At 42.7% G+C, this 19734-nt stretch overlaps 1 protein-coding gene across 8 annotated transcripts in view; it reads left to right on the top strand.

Moving 5' to 3' along the window:
* The window catches only part of LOC147651117 (membrane-anchored junction protein-like), a 29388-nt gene continuing 9654 nt past the window's right edge, over window positions 1-19734 (top strand). The window contains exons 1-12 of one of the 8 annotated variants that reach the window (XR_015275079.1): window positions 1-2296; window positions 2935-3055; window positions 3345-3390; window positions 4679-4754; window positions 6500-6625; window positions 7934-7965; window positions 8740-8849; window positions 11208-11262; window positions 14027-14099; window positions 14206-14350; window positions 15121-15190; window positions 16066-16220. Coding sequence is in view for 7 of the 8 variants with exons in the window: in XM_086846545.1 (XP_086702671.1) it covers window positions 2221-2296; window positions 2935-3055; window positions 3345-3390; window positions 4679-4754; window positions 6500-6625; window positions 7934-7965; window positions 8740-8849; window positions 11208-11262; window positions 14027-14099; window positions 14206-14350; window positions 15121-15163 (903 nt within the window). In the remaining variant the exon portion in view is untranslated. Of the gene's footprint in view, window positions 2301-2630; window positions 2811-2934; window positions 3056-3344; window positions 3391-4678; window positions 4755-6499; window positions 6626-7933; window positions 7966-8739; window positions 8850-10587; window positions 10824-11207; window positions 11263-14026; window positions 14100-14205; window positions 14351-14567; window positions 14658-15120; window positions 15463-16065; window positions 16221-19734 lie in introns of those variants that run through there. The other 7 variants (XM_086846545.1, XM_086846544.1, XM_086846546.1 and 4 more) reach the window with 7 other exon arrangements.

Genomic DNA, 19734 nt, shown 5'->3' with positions numbered 1-19734 from the left:
TTTTTTTTTTAAATTAAAAATACAGTCACACTGTTAAATTATCACATTGGCCATATTCACTGTTTTTCAAGTATTACTGTTGGAGGGTAATTTTCTCACAAACGGGATGGGACCACCGGGTGAAGCTTTTATTTCAGGCACCAGTCTCAGCTACAGACACAGGAGATGGCACAAGCTCACGTCTACCACAAGCAGCTCCAAAATCTCTTTGTTACAGAACATTTTATAAGTTTTGCAGGCAATAGCATATTGCTAAAGCTTACAGACAGTTGTTCTAGCCAAACATTAAAAGCACATGTACACCTCCAAACAATGCTTGTTTGCTTTCTATTAACAGTTTGTAATACTCTATTACTAAGCTTAAAACCTTCTACTATTTTGTAAGCTTGTTTTTCTGCAGTCTTAAGGTCCAGCTTAGCCAAGCCTAACAACTCAACTATTGTTTCATGTCCTTGCATATTGTATCTTCTTTACTTTTAGGCTTTGCAGCTGCAGCTAGCTCTAAGTTCTCTACTTTTTCTCTTCTGAGGCCTATTTTCACAGCTTCTGAAAGTCCTCTTACCTTTACTGTTTCCCACATATTATGTTCAAATGACATTTTTCAGAGCATATACAAAGAAATATTCAGAATGCCTAAGTACCTTCCGCTGCCTTGGCACAGATTCTCTTCAGAAGCAGCCAGGACTGGGAGATACTGGAATTGCTCACCAGAGAGTATTGCCATGTCGCTGTCACAAAAAGTCAATCTCAGACAACTTCCTGTGCCCAAACCTTACCTTAAGAGCTTACCATGTGTTTTATATAAACCAAAAATACTTTATTACTGGATTATTATTTTATTACCAAAAATATTTGTTTACTGGAATTGTTTTGAAACACAAAATGGAATAAAATTCCTAAGTGCCTAAACATCTTAGGCATTAATTTGAATAGTTTTGCATGGCACATATCTCAGTTCTTTAGAGTACAGCTGAAAGAAACCATATAATAATTTTCTTAGAGAAGGGGAATGGAACCAGGTTTTTTCCTCATTTATTCCTATCAATGGAATATTGAGCACAAGAACGTAGTGTATAAAATATATTGATCTTGGACATGAAAATGTTGGAAAGACAGGCACACATTAAAGGTGGCTGTGGGTTAAACTTGATGAACTACATCTACAAGCCTTCCCCCCTCAGCATTTTCTCTAGTATGGGTAAGAGGGGGAGGTGCATACAGTGTTCCAGGAATGACCAGAGGATATCAGGAAGCACAGTAGTGCTAAGACAATTTAAAAAATAATGAATTGGATTCCAGCTTTTGAGGTCACTTTATCTGGCAGTAGTGCAGTAGGATTCCTGAGGGTGCTATCCTACTGTAAAACCAACTTAGAGCCGCCCATTTGCTACTGAAGAGCAGCTCAAGCAGGACATAGCCCTTGTTGCTGAGATGCACCCAAAAGGGTGGGTTTAGCTTTGTTAGTGAAGCTTGTTTTCCACTGCGTTATCTGCTTGCTTGAACATCATTTCCCCGTAGTTATCGATTTCCTGCTTGTGCATGAAATTCATATGTCAATTCACTTCCTGACTCCCTAAGCTTATTTTCCTTTTCTTAAAACCAAAACCAGTGAAAATCGAACTGTTCTGCAGCTGCTGAATTATTCTCTACATCATGTCTTTACCAATGCTGAGGGGCTGCATCGTGCAGCTGCTTATAGGAACTGCACTTGAGATCATCCCACTGAGTGGATGGCGAGGGACGCTGTGTAAGTCCCTGGGTATTAACACCGTGGGAAGAGGGAAGATCTTTCAATTCCAGTCTTTCTTAAAAAGATGTAGTATATAAAATGTTCCAGTTACATAAAGGGAGGACAACAGGGGCTGCAGCAGAAGAGGAGCTGTGTGAGTCAGAAAAGGAAAAGAAAGACGTGCTGTGGTGGCTAAGGATCGACCCCAGCCCCTCTCGTGGCAGGTCTAGTGCCTGCTGGAGCCTCTGTCTCATCTGAGATGCCACCTCAGCAGCCCAAGCCCGCCCAGCTCCAGCATCCGCCACCACCACGTCCTGCTCCGCTACCCCTCAGAGGAAAGGGGCTGGAGAGCTGCGGACCCGCTCTGGGCCACGTCCCTCCTCGCTACCTGCATCGGGGCTCGGCTGGGCTCGGCTGGGCTCGCCTTGCTTCGGCTCAGTTCGGCTCCATTCGGCTGGGCTCGCCTTGCTTCGGCTCCATTCGGCTCGGTTATGCTGGGCTCGGCTGAGCGCCACTCGGCTCCGCTCAGTCGGCAGCCCCGGCCCGGTGGACGCGGAGCGGAGGGGGGTCGGTAGGCGCCGGAGTTGTCCGGAGACCTTTCAGGCCGCCCCCGACTCTGGGAAGGCGGCGCCATCTCGCGTCTGGCAGGGCAGACGCTGGGCCGGCGTCCGCAACGGGGCCCGGCCTTGCTCCAGCGGGCCTGGGCTCTCCGCCCCACCCCGGGGGCAGCCGGGCACTGCTCGCCGCTGGTGCCGGCGGCGGCGGCTGAGGGGCAGCGGGGACGTGCGGGGGGGGCGGGGAGCAACGAGCTCTTGCGGGCCGGACTCGCGGGGATTCCCGGATCCGCGGCAGCCGGGGCTCCCCCTCAGGGGGTCGCGGGCCCCATGAGGCTCTGCGGAGGGGGCTGGGGGTTGCCGGCCCCGGGGCGGGAGGCCACTAAAGCTCCAGGGACCTCGGCAGAAACAGGTGCAGGGCAGCACAGCTGAAGACGGGGTGACCGTCTGCTCTAGGTCTGTCCTCGGATCCTGCTCAAAAATAGGCGCTATTGAAACGGACACTCCGATCAGCCTTTTGCTGACTGGTAGGAGAGTTCTCTCTGCTGATGTCCCCTGGAGAAAAAAACCTGCATGTAATCTTTTCGTATGACAGAACGAGATGTGGTGAGGGGGGTTAGGACTTAACCTTTGACTCTCCTGCTTTGCTAGTCTGGCGTTCGGGGAGAGAGATGTCGTTGAAACCATTCACCTATCCATTGCCCGAAACAAGGTTTCTTCATGCTGGCAGGCATGTGTACAAGTTTAAAATCCGGTATGGCAACTTCAACAGGTACGTGTGTTAAAGCCAAGAAGTCAGCCTGCTGTCTGTTGACTGCATGTGGTAGTGAGTTAATACAAGACCTTAAAACACAGAATACAAGTGGGTAGAAAGTTCACACAGAGCAATCCTTGGAATAAGGGATGTTTTTTAAGAGTAATAAATGAGGAATTAATCTGCCTGTTAAGTATTTTTTCCTGTTCAGTGGGAATTATGTTTTGTTGCTGTTTAAACTCTTACATGAAACGTAGCTTTGTTGCATTTTGACTGGGATGGTTCCAGCTCTCTCTTTGTTTCACAGTTCTCCCAGTCTCAGTCTCACTGAAAGTGCTGCCAAGGAGTCAGAGGTAGGAGCTGAGACAGGTCCATAGGACCTCAGATGGGTGTTAGGTGAGCAAATGCTTGTTATGGCACTGACAGTATTTTGTCAAATGCAGCATTTCAGGTGTGAATAATGGGGAACTTCCTGGAGAGTCTGAGTGTGGAAAAAAAAAATTACATTAATGAAAAATATTCCTCAACAGACAAAATTTAGTGTAGAAGAGTCATGCTTTTGTTTGAAATATTCCAAAGAAGCTACTGACTCTTAAAATTGGACAAATGGAAACTCCTGTTTCCATGTTTCAACATTTCCTGTTGAGTTAGTGACAGTTTCTATCTGATTCCTCTTCAGAGTGATTCTTCCAGGAGCTCTTTCTCAGGATTTTAGTCTCAACCTCAAAACTGACCATCAATTTCAAGTTGTCAGGCTTGACTGGCTGTTAATACCCCTTGGTTTTTCAGGAGCTGTGGCAATACTGGTGGGCTGGCTTGATGGAGGCTAATCTAATGCTAAATTGCATGTGTTTTCCTTGCAGCTGTGGAACCCATGGGTGTTCTTTTAAGGATGCCATTGCTTTGTGTCCAAGCACAAATTGATGGTCACAATTGATGAGTTGTGTTATTATCTTCTTCCTGAGACATAAGAAGGCCTCTGCCATTACTAAGAAATTGAGACAAATATATTGCCTGCTTAAAAATGTTCCTTCCTATTAATTTCTAAAGATATTCAGACTATAGTAATAGCATTAAAAACCTTACTGAAGAAAATGTGCTGATTTTAATTGATAGGAAGAATTACATTTTTTTTCACTTTTGAAAATATTAAAAGGTATTACAAGAAAAAGTTTTGTGTTTGTAGAGGAGGAGCTTGTTGGGGCTTAACTGCAGTTCCCTTGTAACTGATTTGAGTCAATATTCAGAGAAAGAAGAGTAGGTAAATGCTATGTGTGTTTTGCTGGAAAAATGAAATGTCACTCCTTAAATTTAAAGCTTCTTAAATATAATTTTCCTCATTTTTCCATAGTAATTCTTCTATATTAATTCTAGATTAAGATACTCATTCACCTAAATTTCTATGAGTCTGTCAGTGCAGTGCACTCTAAAATGGCAGGAGGGAGTGGGGAGGAGAAGGGGAGAAGGAAAAGCAGAGTATATAGAACCTGGTCTTCCATAATTCAAACCTGGTCTTCCATAATTCACAGAAGCTGTAAAGTAATGTTAATTTTTTCCCCAAGCCTTGAAAGTGTACTTGACAGTGGAATTGTGACGATGTTTTTAATATTTTTCCTTTGTTTATTTTTTTGGCCTCTCCAGGAAGTTTTTCGAGTAATCCTTGGAAATCTTGATGATTTACATCCATTTTCTACAGATCACTTCACTGTCTTTCCATGTATCCTTTCTTCCCTACTCGTAGAAGATTCAATGACTTGTATCTTGTCTCCTTTGGGACCAGTCAGCAGATCTTTTCCATCTTCCCTAAAGTTTGCAGAGGCGTTGGGCTGCTGTCCACAGACAGTGCTGTAAAAGCTCTGTGCAGTTGCACAGCATGGTCATAGAGAAGCTGATACTATACATGAATATTGGCATGCACAGCTTTTGAGGAGTGTGGTTTCCTGGGATTTCACTTTTGATATAGAAGTGCTGTGGCATTTGAGATTGGATTATTCTAGCTAGCAGCTGTACTACAGGCTCCTCTGCTTTCTAGGTGTTTTTTCATCAGAATGCACGGATTGGTCTTCATTTTTGTCTTCTGGCTTGTGCAACTGGACAGAATTTAGTTGTGTCTGCCACATATTCTGCAGATTGTTAATTTAAAACAACAGTAATTTGAAAAAAGAGATGACTTCATATTTCTGTTGTAGTTGCTGTTGTGTAATGGGTTAAGAAGTTACTCTCCTGAGGCTTTTGTTGAAGAGAAAAGTAATTCAGTTAAATGTTAGCATTTTCCATCTTAAAGGTGTGTCAGCTTTTGGATCAGATCTGGCATCACCTCCTGTGATTCTGAGTGCCCAGGAGTCATGAAGAGCTCCAAGGCATTCCCCTCCTGTCTTTGAAGACTGCATTATGCCTCCTAATAGCAGACAGGAATGAGGCCATCCTCTTTCTCTGTTTGAAGCAGGTACATACGACAGCAACCTATTCCTGTTAGAGGCAGGAAGATAATGTAGCCAAGAGCATCATTATACAGGAGGCAGCCAACCCAGCCATTATTGGTTTGCTTCTCTAAGCTCAGCCAGTTCTGCCTGTGTGTTGAGGAGTGTTTGGTTCACAAACTTGTATTTCTAGAGCTTGTAAGTCCATCCACATGCTCAGGCAGCACTGGGCCTGGAAGAGAACTGTGAGCTCAGAGGCCTGGCATGAGGAGTTGTCTTTCAGTTGGTGTGTCAGGCTCCTCTCTGTAGAGTGACTCTGTTAATCACCAGCTATGAGTCCTTCAAGCCAAAACGCAGGAAATTTCAGTCCTTAAAGGAACTGATTGTATCAATGTTTCATCATCGTCTGTCCCTGGGATGTTAGTTTCTGCTAGCAAATGTGGACTGACAGTATACATTTCACCTTTTTCTCCCTGAGATCAGAGGTGTGTGAAGAGACATGTCCAGCACCATTTGTTCTTCCAAGCAGAAGCTCCTGGATGTCAGACCTGCACTCACATGAAGGAAAGGCTATAACTGTGGTGGCTGTCATGTAAATTATCTCTTTCCCCCTGTTTTGAACTGTGAAGTAATGATGGTGCTTCTATGAATCCAAATCTTTTTCAATTTTTAAATAAAATTTTAAAATAAAATTTTAAAATAATTCCTTTTTAATTGGGAAGACTGCTGAGGGGTTTTTTTATTCATAGGTTTAGAAGAGCCTGGCATGGTTTTTTGCAGGAGGGTGCCAATACTAAAGGCAAACACAGTTAAGGGAACAGAACACTCTTAATACAGGTGACTGACGGGGCAGTGTGGATAAGTAAACCTGGGTAAGTGTTTCCTGTAGTGCGTTACACAAGTTCATAGTAGCAGGTTGTATTTGCTCCTTTGTGCACATGTGCAGTGTGCTGTGTCTTTTGAAGCTTTAGGAGATATCTTCAGGACTCGTGTTCCTTTGAAATGTTAGTGTTGTGTTTTTAAATCTTACCATTCTTCTCAGATTTGAGTAAATGGGAGCGAGTATCAAAGATAAAATTCAAACATGAGAATGTCCATCTTGTGCCTTATCCCTACATTTGTAAGTTGTACCTAGAATTGAACTCATTTCAGCAAAGTATATCTTGTGGTAAGTCACTGTGATTGTGTTTGGGTAATTTTGGGAAACATCTATGATCTATGTCTTGCTTTTCTCTTTTCCTTCTCCTACTGTATCTGAATCAGAGAAAGCAAAACTGCATGTGGGATAACTGTACCATGAGTCTGAAATAGAGCATAACAGGGTGTTCTTTGTTGTCTCACATTGCTTTTCTAAAATTCCCTGAATTTCCTGTTGTCTTTCCAACCACGGCTGACTCTTTAGTTGGTATTTTTACGAAGCAGTGCCCATTGGCTCCCAACCTTCATTTTTAATGTCAGTCATTGGGCTGGAGCCAGCACATGCATGTATATGGGACACCTTTTTCTTCCTTGTGCTTTACTATGTTTGTTGACAGAGAACATCACACTCTTTGTTGCTATTTTACTAAAGAAAGAATGGATTTCTGTAAAAAAATAATGATAGTAATCATGGTAATAGCCTCTTTTATATAATTAGCAAACATTTTCCCCTCAACAGTGTCTCGTTTTCCAGGTTTTCTGTGAATTCTCTGAACAACCTCAGGCTGCAACTAAGGCCTCTGTGGGACTCTACATTTAAACTTTTGTGAAAACTGAGTATTCTTACTATTTCCTGTTCTGATTATCAAGCTCTGAAAAAAGTTACTGTTTTTTTTTCTTTTAATGACTGCTTAGCTGATAATGTGATCTTTATAAAATGACCAAGAGAAAGAAGAAGTCTAAGAAACTAATAATTTCTTAGACTATCAAACATCCCATGTTTGGATGTAAAAGCTTCTAGCCATGGAGAGTTCACTAACTTCCCTCTACACCTGTTCCAGTATTTAATTGCCCTATCCAGATAGTTGTAGTGCATTACTATTCTAAAATTAGGATCATTATAAGGCTCTGTTCCTTTCAGACTTGATGTTTCAAATTTCTGTTGGTGGGGATTTGTCTTCAGGGAAATACATGTGAACCCCATACATCCTACAGCTGGCCAGTATTCTCTAGGGGCTGTGTTCCAGATGTCCTTGCATCTTCCATCTGGTGCCCAAAGCACAGTGAGATGCTAACTGTTCTTCAGGCCCTTGTCTTCTGAAGACACCTTTGACTTCTTGAAGACAAGCAATTGTCACATCCCATTGATATCTGGTGTTCATAGCCAGGAATTCTGGTTCAGGAAGAGCTGTATTTGAACATTTTCAATTTCAGTGTATCTTGTGCAGGTCCAGTAGTTTATCTTGCTCCTGGAAGAGGAACTGCAGTGCAAAAATGTATTTTTCAGTTGGTTAAAGTCCAGTCTAAATACTCACCAAGTTTTATACCTCTCTTGCAGGTAAAGGAGTAAAAAAGGGCAGTGATAAGCTTGTAAGTTGTGCATCTGGTTTTCTTTTGTTGTTCTAAGTATTCTTGAGAAGCAGAATATATGCCTTTAGGCAATGCTAGAGTTCTCCTACCACTAGGAGTTAGTCAGTCAGTGTAAAGTGGCACCAAATTCTCACCTGGAACCATCCAAGGGAGAGAAGTTCTTGTGGTAGTTCTGCTGGGCCTGGAAAGCAGTCTTGTATCAGGACCTAAGAGCCTGCTGCCTTGAGTTCCCCGGATTTCCTGCCAGCCTGAGTGAGCTGTCCAGTCTTTTCTCACTGGAAGAATCTGTGAGGTTGATATTGCTGAGTAATTTAGTTCCCCAGGTACTGTGTTGCAAACAGCAAAGTTACGCTTATTTGAGGAGTTTTTGTGTAATGAGAGCTCAGGGTAGGTTTATTTTCAATATAGGTAAGTGTCTGAAGTGAATTAAAGAAGAATAATTCAAATCCAAATTTCCCCAAAGAAGTGTCCAGATTCCCCTACGGATTTTTTTTCTACCTCTGCATTCCTGCTACTTACATTCCTTGGCAGTCCTCTGAAAATGGAGGAAATAAGATATCCTAGAAAGAAATACTTTGTTTAAAACGGTTGAGCATAATTCTCTGGATAACCTGCCAGTGCTTGCTTCTTCAGTCCTGAATCCTTTTTTGGTTTTCAGTGTATAAGCAGGGACAATTTTTGCAAAATATGAATGTACATTAACTATGAATTTTGTTCTAAAATAGAAAAGTCAAAATCAATTGTTATCAATACCCAGTTTGCAATGTTTTGAAGGTCAGGAGAAGAAACGAAGTGTCAGAAAGTACTGCAACGAAAGAAGCAGTGAAGAGGAGAAGAGTGGAAGTCAGAGATGATATCTCATGCCCACAATCATGTATGGACAGGTCAGTTGACTCCAAAAGAGTCTCCCAGGACACATATTAATATTTTTAATGTCTCTTGTACCTTCTTCATGTTTCATTTCTGTGCAATCCTTTGCCCCATTTTTCTTCTTCCTTTTCTTCCATGGGTAACACAATCTAAGCATCGTTGCTTATATTGGGAAGAAAGTGGTCCTGTACTTTCCAAGTTCCCATACCATTCACCAAAGCTCTGCCTGTTTAATTCCTCTGTGTTCACATCACCTTTTGAGTCACAGTGAGGTGATAGCTCAGCAGCCAGACAGAACAGTGCACTGACTTGCACACCTGAGTTTAGGACAGCAAGGGAAGAACTGGAACCAGTTTTCCACCTGCCTCCCAGCCTGCTCCATTGAGCCAGCTGATGAATTCTGCCCTCTTGGCTCAAGGCTGATGGCAAAACACCTTGGAACTTGCTCTTTTCCAACTGCTTTAAAGTCTCGAGAAATTGCATATGTTGTGTGTACACAGGAGTATTCTCCCACAACTTCACCATGTGTTTCTTCTGTAGCTATACTTCTCATGGTGATTCCCAAGTAGATCTCTAGCTTTGGATTTTACAGAATGGTTGAGGTTGGACAGGTCCTTTGATACCATCGAGTTCAAGCCCTCCTGCTCAAGCAGGGTCACCCAAAGCAATTTCCCTCAGGTCTTGAGTAGACTCTGAGGGTGGAACCACCACAACTGTGAGAGAGAGCCACTTGCAGTGTATGACCACAGTTCTAGTCAAAAAGGTTTTTCTTGTGTTCAAATTTAATTCCATGTTTTGCAGTCTGTGCCTTTTTCCTCTTGTCCTGCCAGAAGACAAGAGGGTTGAAGAGAGTCTGGCTCTCTGTTCTTCATTCCCTCCTATCAGGTGTACATTGGTAAGATCCCACCTAAGCCTTCTCCAGGCTAAACAGCCTCATCTCTCAAAGCCTCAGTTTACCCCGGTGAGTCCCAGTCATGTACTGGGGTTTCTGCTCCAGACTGGGACAGAGGTGCCTCAGCAGCCTTGAGCAGAGGGCAGAGATCACTGCTTGAGGACAGTGATTTGGCAGAGCTCTGCCTAATTCAGCTCAGGGTGTTGTTGGACACCTTCAGTGTGGGGGTACAGAACTGGCTCTTGGCTAACCTTGGGCTTAGTTCTTGACTACCTCTCAGAGACCCAGTGTTATTTTCAGGCTGGCAGGCTTCTTTTATTTTTTTTAAAAGAAGAAAATGTATACCTGTATTGGATCCTCACAAGTATGTGTCAAACAGTCGTGGATCCATCTATGGTCAGAAGTGTTTACACACACCTTTCCCCTCCCATGTACAGACTATATGCAATCATCTACCTTGTTGCCTTATATCCTTCCTAATTCCCAGATGTGTTTCATGCAGGGATATTAACAAAGTTTGAAGCCAGTTCTTCTCCTGCTCATGCAAATGTAGTCCTTTAATCCCTCCCCCATCCCCCTGGCTTGTTTCTACTTGCAGTACAACTGTTGGATATGAGGGAAGAATGAGCCCAGGATTCAGAATGCTTTTATTTCTTTTAGCCAAAGACAATCAAGTTGTAGATTAATAAAATACAAGGTGAAAAAAGACTATTTCATGATCCAGTCTAGCAGTTCTCTCTAGGTCCTGTATCTTGCCTCAGCAGGTATGATTAGAACAATCCATAATTCCTAAGTGTATGCTTGACTTCAAAATCCAATTTGTGAGCATTAGCTTCAAGCCTTCTGTCATTTTTTTCCAGTTACACTGTTATACTGGAGAGCTCATTCAGGCTGAGCATCTTCCCTGCCCCAGGAAGGAGTGTGTCTGCTGTAGTGAGACCAGCTCTCTGTCTTCTTTCTGGACAAGCTCTTTTGCTCCTAAATTCTCTTGGGGGGGTTGGGTTTTCTTGGGGTGCTACTGAGCATTGAGAAATCAGAATTTCCAAGTGACACTGCCAGTGATTCTGATCACCTCAAGTGAAGCCGGGATGGTTTTTCTGCACATGCATCCCTTTGTACTTCTCCATATGGAGTTTCCTCTGTCATTTTAATGCCCCACAACCAAGCCTTGCAAGATCTTTCTGTGGTTCTTTGCTATCTGCCCTGGTAACCTTGTAAGATTCACAAGCTCTCTCAGCTATCTGCTCATCCCCCTTTTCATTTAACACTTTTTAACTGCTTGTTTGTCATAGAAAAGCAAAATGAGTGCATATTTTCATTTTTAAGGAAGAGTTTGAAACATGAGTACAAATACAGATTAAGGGTATCTATCTTGTTGAGTAAAGTCTTACTATAGTCCTGGTTTCTAGTGATGTACTTGGAGTAGCTGATTCCTTCTTGTGACTTATTGTAAACTCAGTTTTTATTTGCTTATCTTTAGAACTGGAGCAGAGTGTCTTCACCAGATGAGTAAAGCAGAGCATGGATTTGAAAAGGTAAGCTACAGAATATTCAGAAAGAGACAACAGCACCTATTAATCCTGGACCCTTACAGTGGCAAGCATAAACATGCCTGCAGGTAATTAGTCTCCTTTTTCCCTGCATCACCCTAATAAATTTTTACTCCTCTCCAGACTGCAAAGGGATGAATTATGTTTTTTTTTAGATGACACAAGCTTTTCTGACTGTCAAGCTACAAGCTTGGGGGTAAGCTCAGCCTCTGAGAGGTGAGCCTGAGGGATGCCCTGCCTTTTCTCCAGGACTCCAGTCCTCTGTCATCTCACATGCCCCTTTATGGAGGATTCCACAAAGGGCCAACAGTAGGTGCTGGCATCTTTACCTTGCCTTCGCTGTGACCATGTGCCACTCCCCACCTCTCTCTGCTGATGGCCATGCAGGCATCACCCTGTGGCTGAAACACTGCCATGCCTTTTCTCACTATGGCATCAGAAGGCAGATTCATGACAGGATTGTTCCAGAGGGATTGGCTGTTGGTCTCTAAAGCCACTGTTCTCCAAAGACCTTGTTAGGAGGAGAAGATTCTTTCTCATGTAGCCCACAGGCTCCAAGGTTGCTCAGATAGAGCTGCTCTTAGGCATACCCCAATGCCCGTGTCCTCCTGGCTGTTGCACATCCTCCCAAATACACTTCATCTATTTTCTGGATACCCATTCTAAATTCAATTCAAATCCCTACCACACTATCACCTTTCTGGCTTTTCCCCCCCTCTCTAACTCTTTGGAAGTGTTTTTTTTCCAAGGAGGCAAACACATTTCTCTTGGGTTTGCCCACAAAGGAAGCACAAAACTTTCTTTCAGAGCAGGGTTTTTTGACAGGTCTGTTGGACAGGAGAAGACTGCCTGATAACTCCTTAGGAACATTCAGTAAAGAATAACTTCTCTAAAACAAGCAGGTTTATTTGTCTGTAAAACTTGTATCCCTTTTCCCCCCCAGCTCTGCTTACCTTTGCAGTATTAGTGACAGGTGTCTACACATGCCTTCTCTGGCTTTTCCTCAAGTACTCAAAGCACTGTTGGTGAGATAAGGATCGTTTTCTGAATGATGCTTTTTTATTCCCCACTTTGCTATAATCAGTGTCTCCAGAATTCCTCTGGTTTTTGTACAGTTTTCAAGACATTAGAGTCCTTGAAAGCTGGAGCTCCAGGTTAGCAGCTTGGACCCTGAGAAACATACTACAGGTGGCAGAGATCACCGCAAGTTCCTCTTGCGTTAACTAATGTGGGAGGACATGTCTTGAGCACTTTCTGGGTAAACTGGAACTGTGATGTAAAAATCAACTCAGCAGATACCAACTCAGGTGAGAAGAACCTTTTCTGGAGCAGCTGCTTGTGGCATCATTACTTGTCCTCAAAATTGTACTAGTCAAGGCACTGTTACACTGAGAGGGATGTCTGGACACTGTTCTGTTGATGAACACCAGATCAGGTGTCACTAGTGCTGTTGAAATCATGGGCAGAAGTCCTCTTCCTAACATGCATTCTTAGAAGATGAAATATTTGTGTGACATGCTTTCCATTTGGTTTTGTTGGGTTTTTTCCTTTCAATTCAGGATGAGAAGAAAGATTAGGTTTAAGATAAAAACATGTCAGTAGCTCCTGTACTTTATCAGAGCTTTTCTGGTCATTCTTCCAACACTCTTTCTCATTTTTTCAACAGTGTATGGCTTTGGTTTCAAATCCACCCAGTATTTTATAATGCTTCTCAAAAAGAGAAGGGTCTCATTAAACAGGAGGTCAGTCAGTCTACATAGTACACGTGGGATTGACTTTAGGATGTTGGATTTGGAACGAGGAGTAAAGAAGTGCCACAGGCACATGACTGTTAAATGGATTGCATTTTCAGCTGTCATCCAGATGTCTCCCAGGCCTGTGATGGTGACATCTGGTCAGGATGAATGTAGTCAAACCTGCGTGTCTTTTCACTTACACAGTGCACCAGTGAAAGTCAAAGAAAGAAAGAGACACTCTGCCTGTCATTCCAGACAATTTTCCTAACTTAATTAATGCTCTCAGACTAAACTGCAAAGATCTCAGGCCATCAGAGGTTTGGAATTTTGTGTTAACCTGAGTTTAGGTGTGGCATTTGGGGACAGGGTTTATTGATGGCTTTTGCAGTGCCCAGTTAGCAATCAATCTTACGGGGCTTTCCAACCTAAATGGTTCTGAGATTAGTGCAAGGGAAACACCATCAGGACCTGTCATTGTTTTAGGGTTTACTTTCTTTTAGAAGCTTACCTGCTGATTCTGTTGTGTTTTTATATGTTTCTTTTGGTTTTTTGTAGTACTTTGTGTTGTTGATCACCTTCCTAATGGGTATCCCTGGCCCACCTCTTGCTTCTGGCACTTTTCATTTTTGTCCCTTGTGAGTTAAGTCTATATCCCAGGACTATGTCTTAGGAGGGCTAGTGCCCAAGGGCCTGCACTGTCCAGGGACTGGCATTTCCCACAGCTCTTCATGTTTTTTGAAATCTCTGCTTATTCCATAGCTACTATTAGTTCACTGTCTGCTATGCTAAAGTCTTCTAAATGAATTACATCTTGTTATGTCCTGATGAGGGAGGTGTAAAAATACCTTAGTGAAGAAAGCTTCATCATAGCAGAAAAAAAATCCCCAAATGAAACCACACAACAAGGAGTGTAGAGCTTGCTTTTTAATACTTGCAGGAAGCAAACCAACAAAAATTTCTGTACAATAGAATTTAGTATTATGTAACAGTTCTTGGGTTTCTTTTCCTTTTAGAATTCCTCCAAAGTAAATGAGCTTGAGTTTAACCCAGCATCCCTTACTAAAGACTGTGACCAACTGAGTTGCTGTGAGTAAGGAATTCCTGGATTCCACTGAGTTTTCATTCCCCTGGGTACACAGGAAGTGTGTAGAGCGTGAGGTTGTGGTTTTGTTCTTGCTGCTGTTTCTTACAGGGGAACCTGTGGAATTTGCCCCTGAACAAAAAAGAGTAGCCAGTCAGGCTGAGGGTGCAGTGCAGCTGCTGCAGCAAATGGAGCAAACAGGAAAGAAAGGAAGCACAAAGTCAGAGGGAAGAGGTCTTTCACAGTTCTGGAGAAGGTACTAATCCTGCACTGATGAGCAGAGGCAATCCTGGCGCTGTCCAAGCCTATGTCAAAGGTTGGCAGTGTCAGGTTGTTTTCCATCATTTTGAAGAATGGAGACATCTTTTCTGTGATGGAACCAAAGTCCCCCAAGGCAAAGAAAGGGATGTTGTTTTATCTTGTGCTAAGGGGCAGCATTCCCACTAAATGTTCCTCTTCTGAACTGTCTTTAGGAAAAACTCCTGATAAGAGAGTCACTGAATCTCCATCTCAGCCCTTATACAAAGTGTCTTTCCTCAGCTGAGAAGTGCCAGCTAAAAGGGTCTTCCCAGATGGACCTTCAGCCACATTAAGCTTCATGTGACCTTTATTTGGCCACTGAGCAAATCTGGACTTTGTAACTCTGACTCCCAAAGTCACCATTTCAAATGGAAATCAGTGTCACTGTGCAGACACCTGCTGTTTGCCTAAAGGAGTTATTTCATGCTGCTGAGGCTGGATCCTGTGAGTGCTGTCCATCACTGCACAGCACCAGCTGGATATTGGCAGCTGCTGGTTTTTGTTAGTGTTTTAAAAAATAAAACTCCTTGTTAATTGTAATGTGTGCCATTCCTTTAATGACTGAGACCAGACCATTAGTGCACAAGTTATTGTTTCCTCTGTTTTTTCAGTTTCCCTTTGTATTATTTTGTACTGGCATTGTGTCTTTCTGTTGGACAGAAATTAGCTTTTTCATGATTTTCAGAGAAGTCTAATATGCTCTTTTTGTTGTTATTGTTTCCCCAGCATCTTTTCACCACTACAACATCTTTTTGGTGGAAAAAACTGACCTGGAAGTACTAATTGTTGCGGAAAGGTAGATTTGTAGTATGAATATTGGGTTGCACTGTTTCTTCTGTAATTCAGCTTTTCACATTGCATGTCTCAGCTCTTAAATGCTTTAAATTAAATTCTACTTTGCTAACGTTTTCAAAGTAACATTCTGAAGATGTTGGGTTAGAACAACCTGTTGGATTTTTCTTCACATCTTAGAGGTTTTGGAATAGAGCAAGATTTTGACCCTTAAGTGTCGTAAATTGTGAATTTTACGTTATGTGGTATTCTAATAAAATTAGAATCAGCTTGGAACTGTGTGTTATTTTAATCAGACTTACCCATGCTGAAGATACTTGTCAGGAAAATTAATCCACAAACACCAGAGGTTTATGTCCAAAAAGGAGACAGAGGAGTCCTTTTACTTTATTCGAATAAAGGGAGAGGCCATGGGGCATTCCCCTGGGGTCTCTCAAATTTTTGGAGGGCGCAGCCTCCTTTTTATCCTAATTCCCGGCCACTTGTCCTTTCTCCCTTTCCCCATAGGCTGAGGTACTTGAGAGGTACAGGCTTCCCGGAACGCCTGATACCGGCGGTGATACCTTCCCCCCCCACCCCCAATGCATAATCCCTTCTTAACTTTTATGGAATTCATAGTGTTCTTTCAGTGCCTCTTTGATCTTCTACTGGAATCCATCCCATTGTTTCTGTCATCTCTCACTGATAGCTACATCTTATCAACTGACCCACAGCTTGTTTGTAAAGACAAGCTCATCATTCCTCTCAATCCCTCCTCTTTTAATTTCTGTTAATAATTGTCTTTACAAACTTTAGTTATCATTGACCTAATTTCTTGTTCTTGGGTCTTTTTTGGCTTTGCAATTATTTGCAGTGGCATTACTTTCTGCTTTTTTGTAGCTATCTCTGGATCAGTAGGCACGGCTACTACCTGCATTCCTTTGATCACATGTTGAATGAGTTGTATTAAGCAAGGGATCATGCATGGTAAAAAGATTAGAGTTGCTACAACACATAAGAGGAAAAAAGCATTTGTTTGACTTACAGGCTACCAGGTAACTATGAAAACATGTCCCATTCCCATCCTTTCCATGTTTGGACCGGTACATGGGCTAACTTTTTTATTCCTTTTGTTATTTGTTTTACCACTTTTCTATTGTCATTTATTTGCAAACAGCAGTTTGAGTCATTCAATTTTCTACACCCCCCCCCACCCCGTTATCTGCTAATAAATAGTCTAATACTATCCGATGTTGAAATACTGCATTTCTCATCTTAGTATACTGGTCAGCAAGAAGGTCAAGAGCTGTAGCTGTCTGGTTGATTATCATTTCAAAGACAGCTTGCAACCTAATTATTCGATTTAGATTATGAATGGGTTCTCTGGCACCTGATATTAATTCATTTGGGTTCCAGGTAGCTGGTCCATAGTGTTGTATGTATGATTCGTTCAGGTGGCCATTCATCTTTTCCCCACTTTTGGGTGCTCCTTCCAACCAGGGATGTATCAATAGACCGCTTCTCTCTAATTAGATCATCATATACTTTGATTCTTAACTGATTTCCTTGAACTTGTGGTAGCAGAAAGAACAATGGTCTAATATACCCCACATAACATATCCCTGGCCAGTTTGGAGGTAGCCTGCAGTAAGCATTTTGGCCACAAATCCAGTAATGCCCCTTTAGAGCCCAGGTCCCATTAGCAAAGGGACCTTTCCAATTTTCATCATCAACTGGTGGGTCAAAATACAGCTTGCTTCCAGGGCCTAGGGGTCCACCCACAATAGTTGCCTCGCCATAAGAATCACAATATTTACATTTCTAACCTCCTACATGAGGTTTCCACTTGCAATCACATCCCAGATCTGTTTTATTAGATCTGGACCAGAACTTACTGAAAAGGGTTTGAGTTTCATTCTGGTGTTGCCATTTCCACTGATAGTCTCAGACAACATGTGTCTGACTTGTGGAATTATCCCGGGGGCAGCTTAAAAATAAAGGGTCAAAAAAAACTTATCCTTCCCCACTGCTTTACAGCCTTCAAAATCTTCTTGGTAATTATGGAAGGAACACCTTACTCAGCTACCATTAGTGAGCTTAACATGAGTTTGATTCCATCTGCCTCGATATCTGGAACAGTCATAAGGAGGGCAGTTGGGGGTCCAACAATCTAAACCTAAAGTCCAGTCACAAACGCTCTTTCCCACATATGTGCTTCTTGTTCTGTTTAAGCAATAAATGCCTCTTTCAGAAGAATGAAGCTGCCATGGATTTCTTTCTTTGTCTCAAAATCTTGTTCTATTATTGACTTCACTCAAGGTGCTAACCCACCATTTAGGCTCGACTGGGCTGGCCACCCATGGCCAGCTTTCAGATCCCCCTGGCCCCCTGCAGACCCAGCAGTTTCTAAGGTTAAAGGTCTTTGCTACTTGTTCTCTTAAAGTAAAAAAAACTTATTTTCCCACTTTAGACTCCAACTTAACTGGAAATATAAAGGTAAAATTATTAAGAGAAACATTCTAATAGTGTTATAATCTAATTTCTAATTTTCAATTTCATGTTGTTTTCTACACCACCTGTGGCAAGTGAAAGCACAGAAACAGCTTAGCATAAAGAAAGCAATGACAGCCAGGATTGGCTCCCAGTGTCTGGAGATTTGAGAGTAGGGATGCAGACTATTTCAGCAGGCAGTCTGTGGGGAGGCACTCGGGGCTTCCCCTGATGTCGACGCACCAGCTACTGCTCTGGTCCACTCCTGTGGAGTGTCAGTCACAGCTTCCCATCCTTCTCCTCCAGCTGAGATGTCCAAATCTCTGGAGCTTCAGAGACCTTGACTCGAGTGTGATGTGTCCACCCGTGTTCAGCTGTCTTGACGGCTGTTTCTGTGGTCAGCAACACTTGGAAAGGTCCAAGCCACTTAGCCTCCAGTGGTGCTTCTTTCCACTCCTTAACTAGGACCCGGTCTCCTGCCTGGATGTTGTGAACAGCAAAGTCCAAAGGCAGGGTCTGTGCCAGCTGAGTTTCCTGTTGAAGAGATTTCACAAGAGACAGTATCCGAGCCACGTACTGTTTTAGATATACATCACTTATCTTTAGCCCTGCCCCAGGCGGAGAATTACAAGGATAAGGAATTCCAAACATCAATTCAAAAGGAGACAGTTGAATATCTTCCCTGGGTCTGGCCCTTATTCTTGCTAAAGCCAGTGGTAAGAGCCGCAGCCATGGCATTTTCGTTTCTATCACTAGCTTCAGAAGATGTTTTTTTATTTCTCTATTCATCCTTTCAACCTGGCCTGAGCTTTGGGGATGCCAGGGAGTGTGGAGGTTCCATTGTATCCCTAAAGCAGTCATTACTCCTTTAAGAACTTTTCCAGTAAAATGAGTTCTTCTATCTGAGTCTATCGCTTCCACCATCTCATATCTTGGAATTATTTGTTCTAAAAATACTTTAATAACTGACCCTGTAGTTGCTGAAACAGCTGGGAACACTTCTGGCCACCCTGTTAACTTACATAATATTACCAAAAGGTATTTAAATTTCTCCACCCGGGGCATCGCAGTAAAATCCACTTGGCATCTTTGGAAGGGACTACAGCCCAAGGCTTCCCTCCTCTGGCCAGTTTCTTTGTAACTTTGTTATTTGTCTTAGCACAAATCAAACAACTATCAACAGCTTGTTTTGCCAGAACAAAAAGACCCACAGCAGCGTACATTTTGAGGAAGGCTTCTGCTATCCCTCGGGAGCCCCAATGACTCCCTTCGTGGAGCTGTTTTAGCAGTTGGGAGGCTAAAGCTTTTGATATCCACTGCTTACTATCCCTTGTAAACCAATTACCCCCTCTTTCTTCTGCCCCACTCTTGCTAACTATCTCAAGTTCTTCTGGTGGAAAAGACAGCTTCTCTGGCAAGGGGGCAGTTACTGGGAGCAAGGGAAGTAACTTAGAGATTTCTGGCAACAATGCAGCTTTCCGAGCTTCTTCATCAGCCAGTCTATTTCCTACTGCCTCTTCCGAGCACCCTGACTGGTGTCCCTTGATGTGTATTATTGCTACCTTTTTTGGTAAATTCACCACCTCCAATAGGTGGGAGATTAAGTTCTCATGAGCCAACATTTTTCCTCTGCAGGTTAATAAACCTCTCTCTTCCCACAGTTTCCCAAATGCGTGTATCACACCATATGCATATTTAGAATCAGTAAAAATATTTACTGTCTTGTCTCGGTATAACTTGCAGGCTCTCACAGGGGCATACAGCTCGGCCGTCTGAGCTGACCAGGTGGCTGGTAACCTCCCCCCTTCCTTTAATTGCTTTCCATTTAGGACAGAGTATCCTGTAAATCGTCTTCTTTCTATCATCCTTGAAGACACATCAATAAACACGTTTTCCCCTTCAGGCCACAGGATGTCTTGCAAATCATTCCTTGCCCTAGTTTGTAGATCTATTACTTGAATACAGTCATGGAATTTGCCTTGGCTCCCCTCCTCAGGGCCATTCAAACAGGAGGCTGGGTTAAAACCTTCCTTGCTTTTAAATTCTAAATCCTCCTGTTCTAATAAACAAGATTCATAT

The sequence above is a fragment of the Cyanistes caeruleus genome, chromosome 11, assembly GCF_971803275.1.
Source record: "Cyanistes caeruleus chromosome 11, bCyaCae1.hap1.1, whole genome shotgun sequence".
Lineage (NCBI taxonomy): Eukaryota > Metazoa > Chordata > Aves > Passeriformes > Paridae > Cyanistes > Cyanistes caeruleus.
Note: the sequence above shows the minus strand (reverse complement) of the source record. Positions and strands in the feature narration are given on the sequence as shown.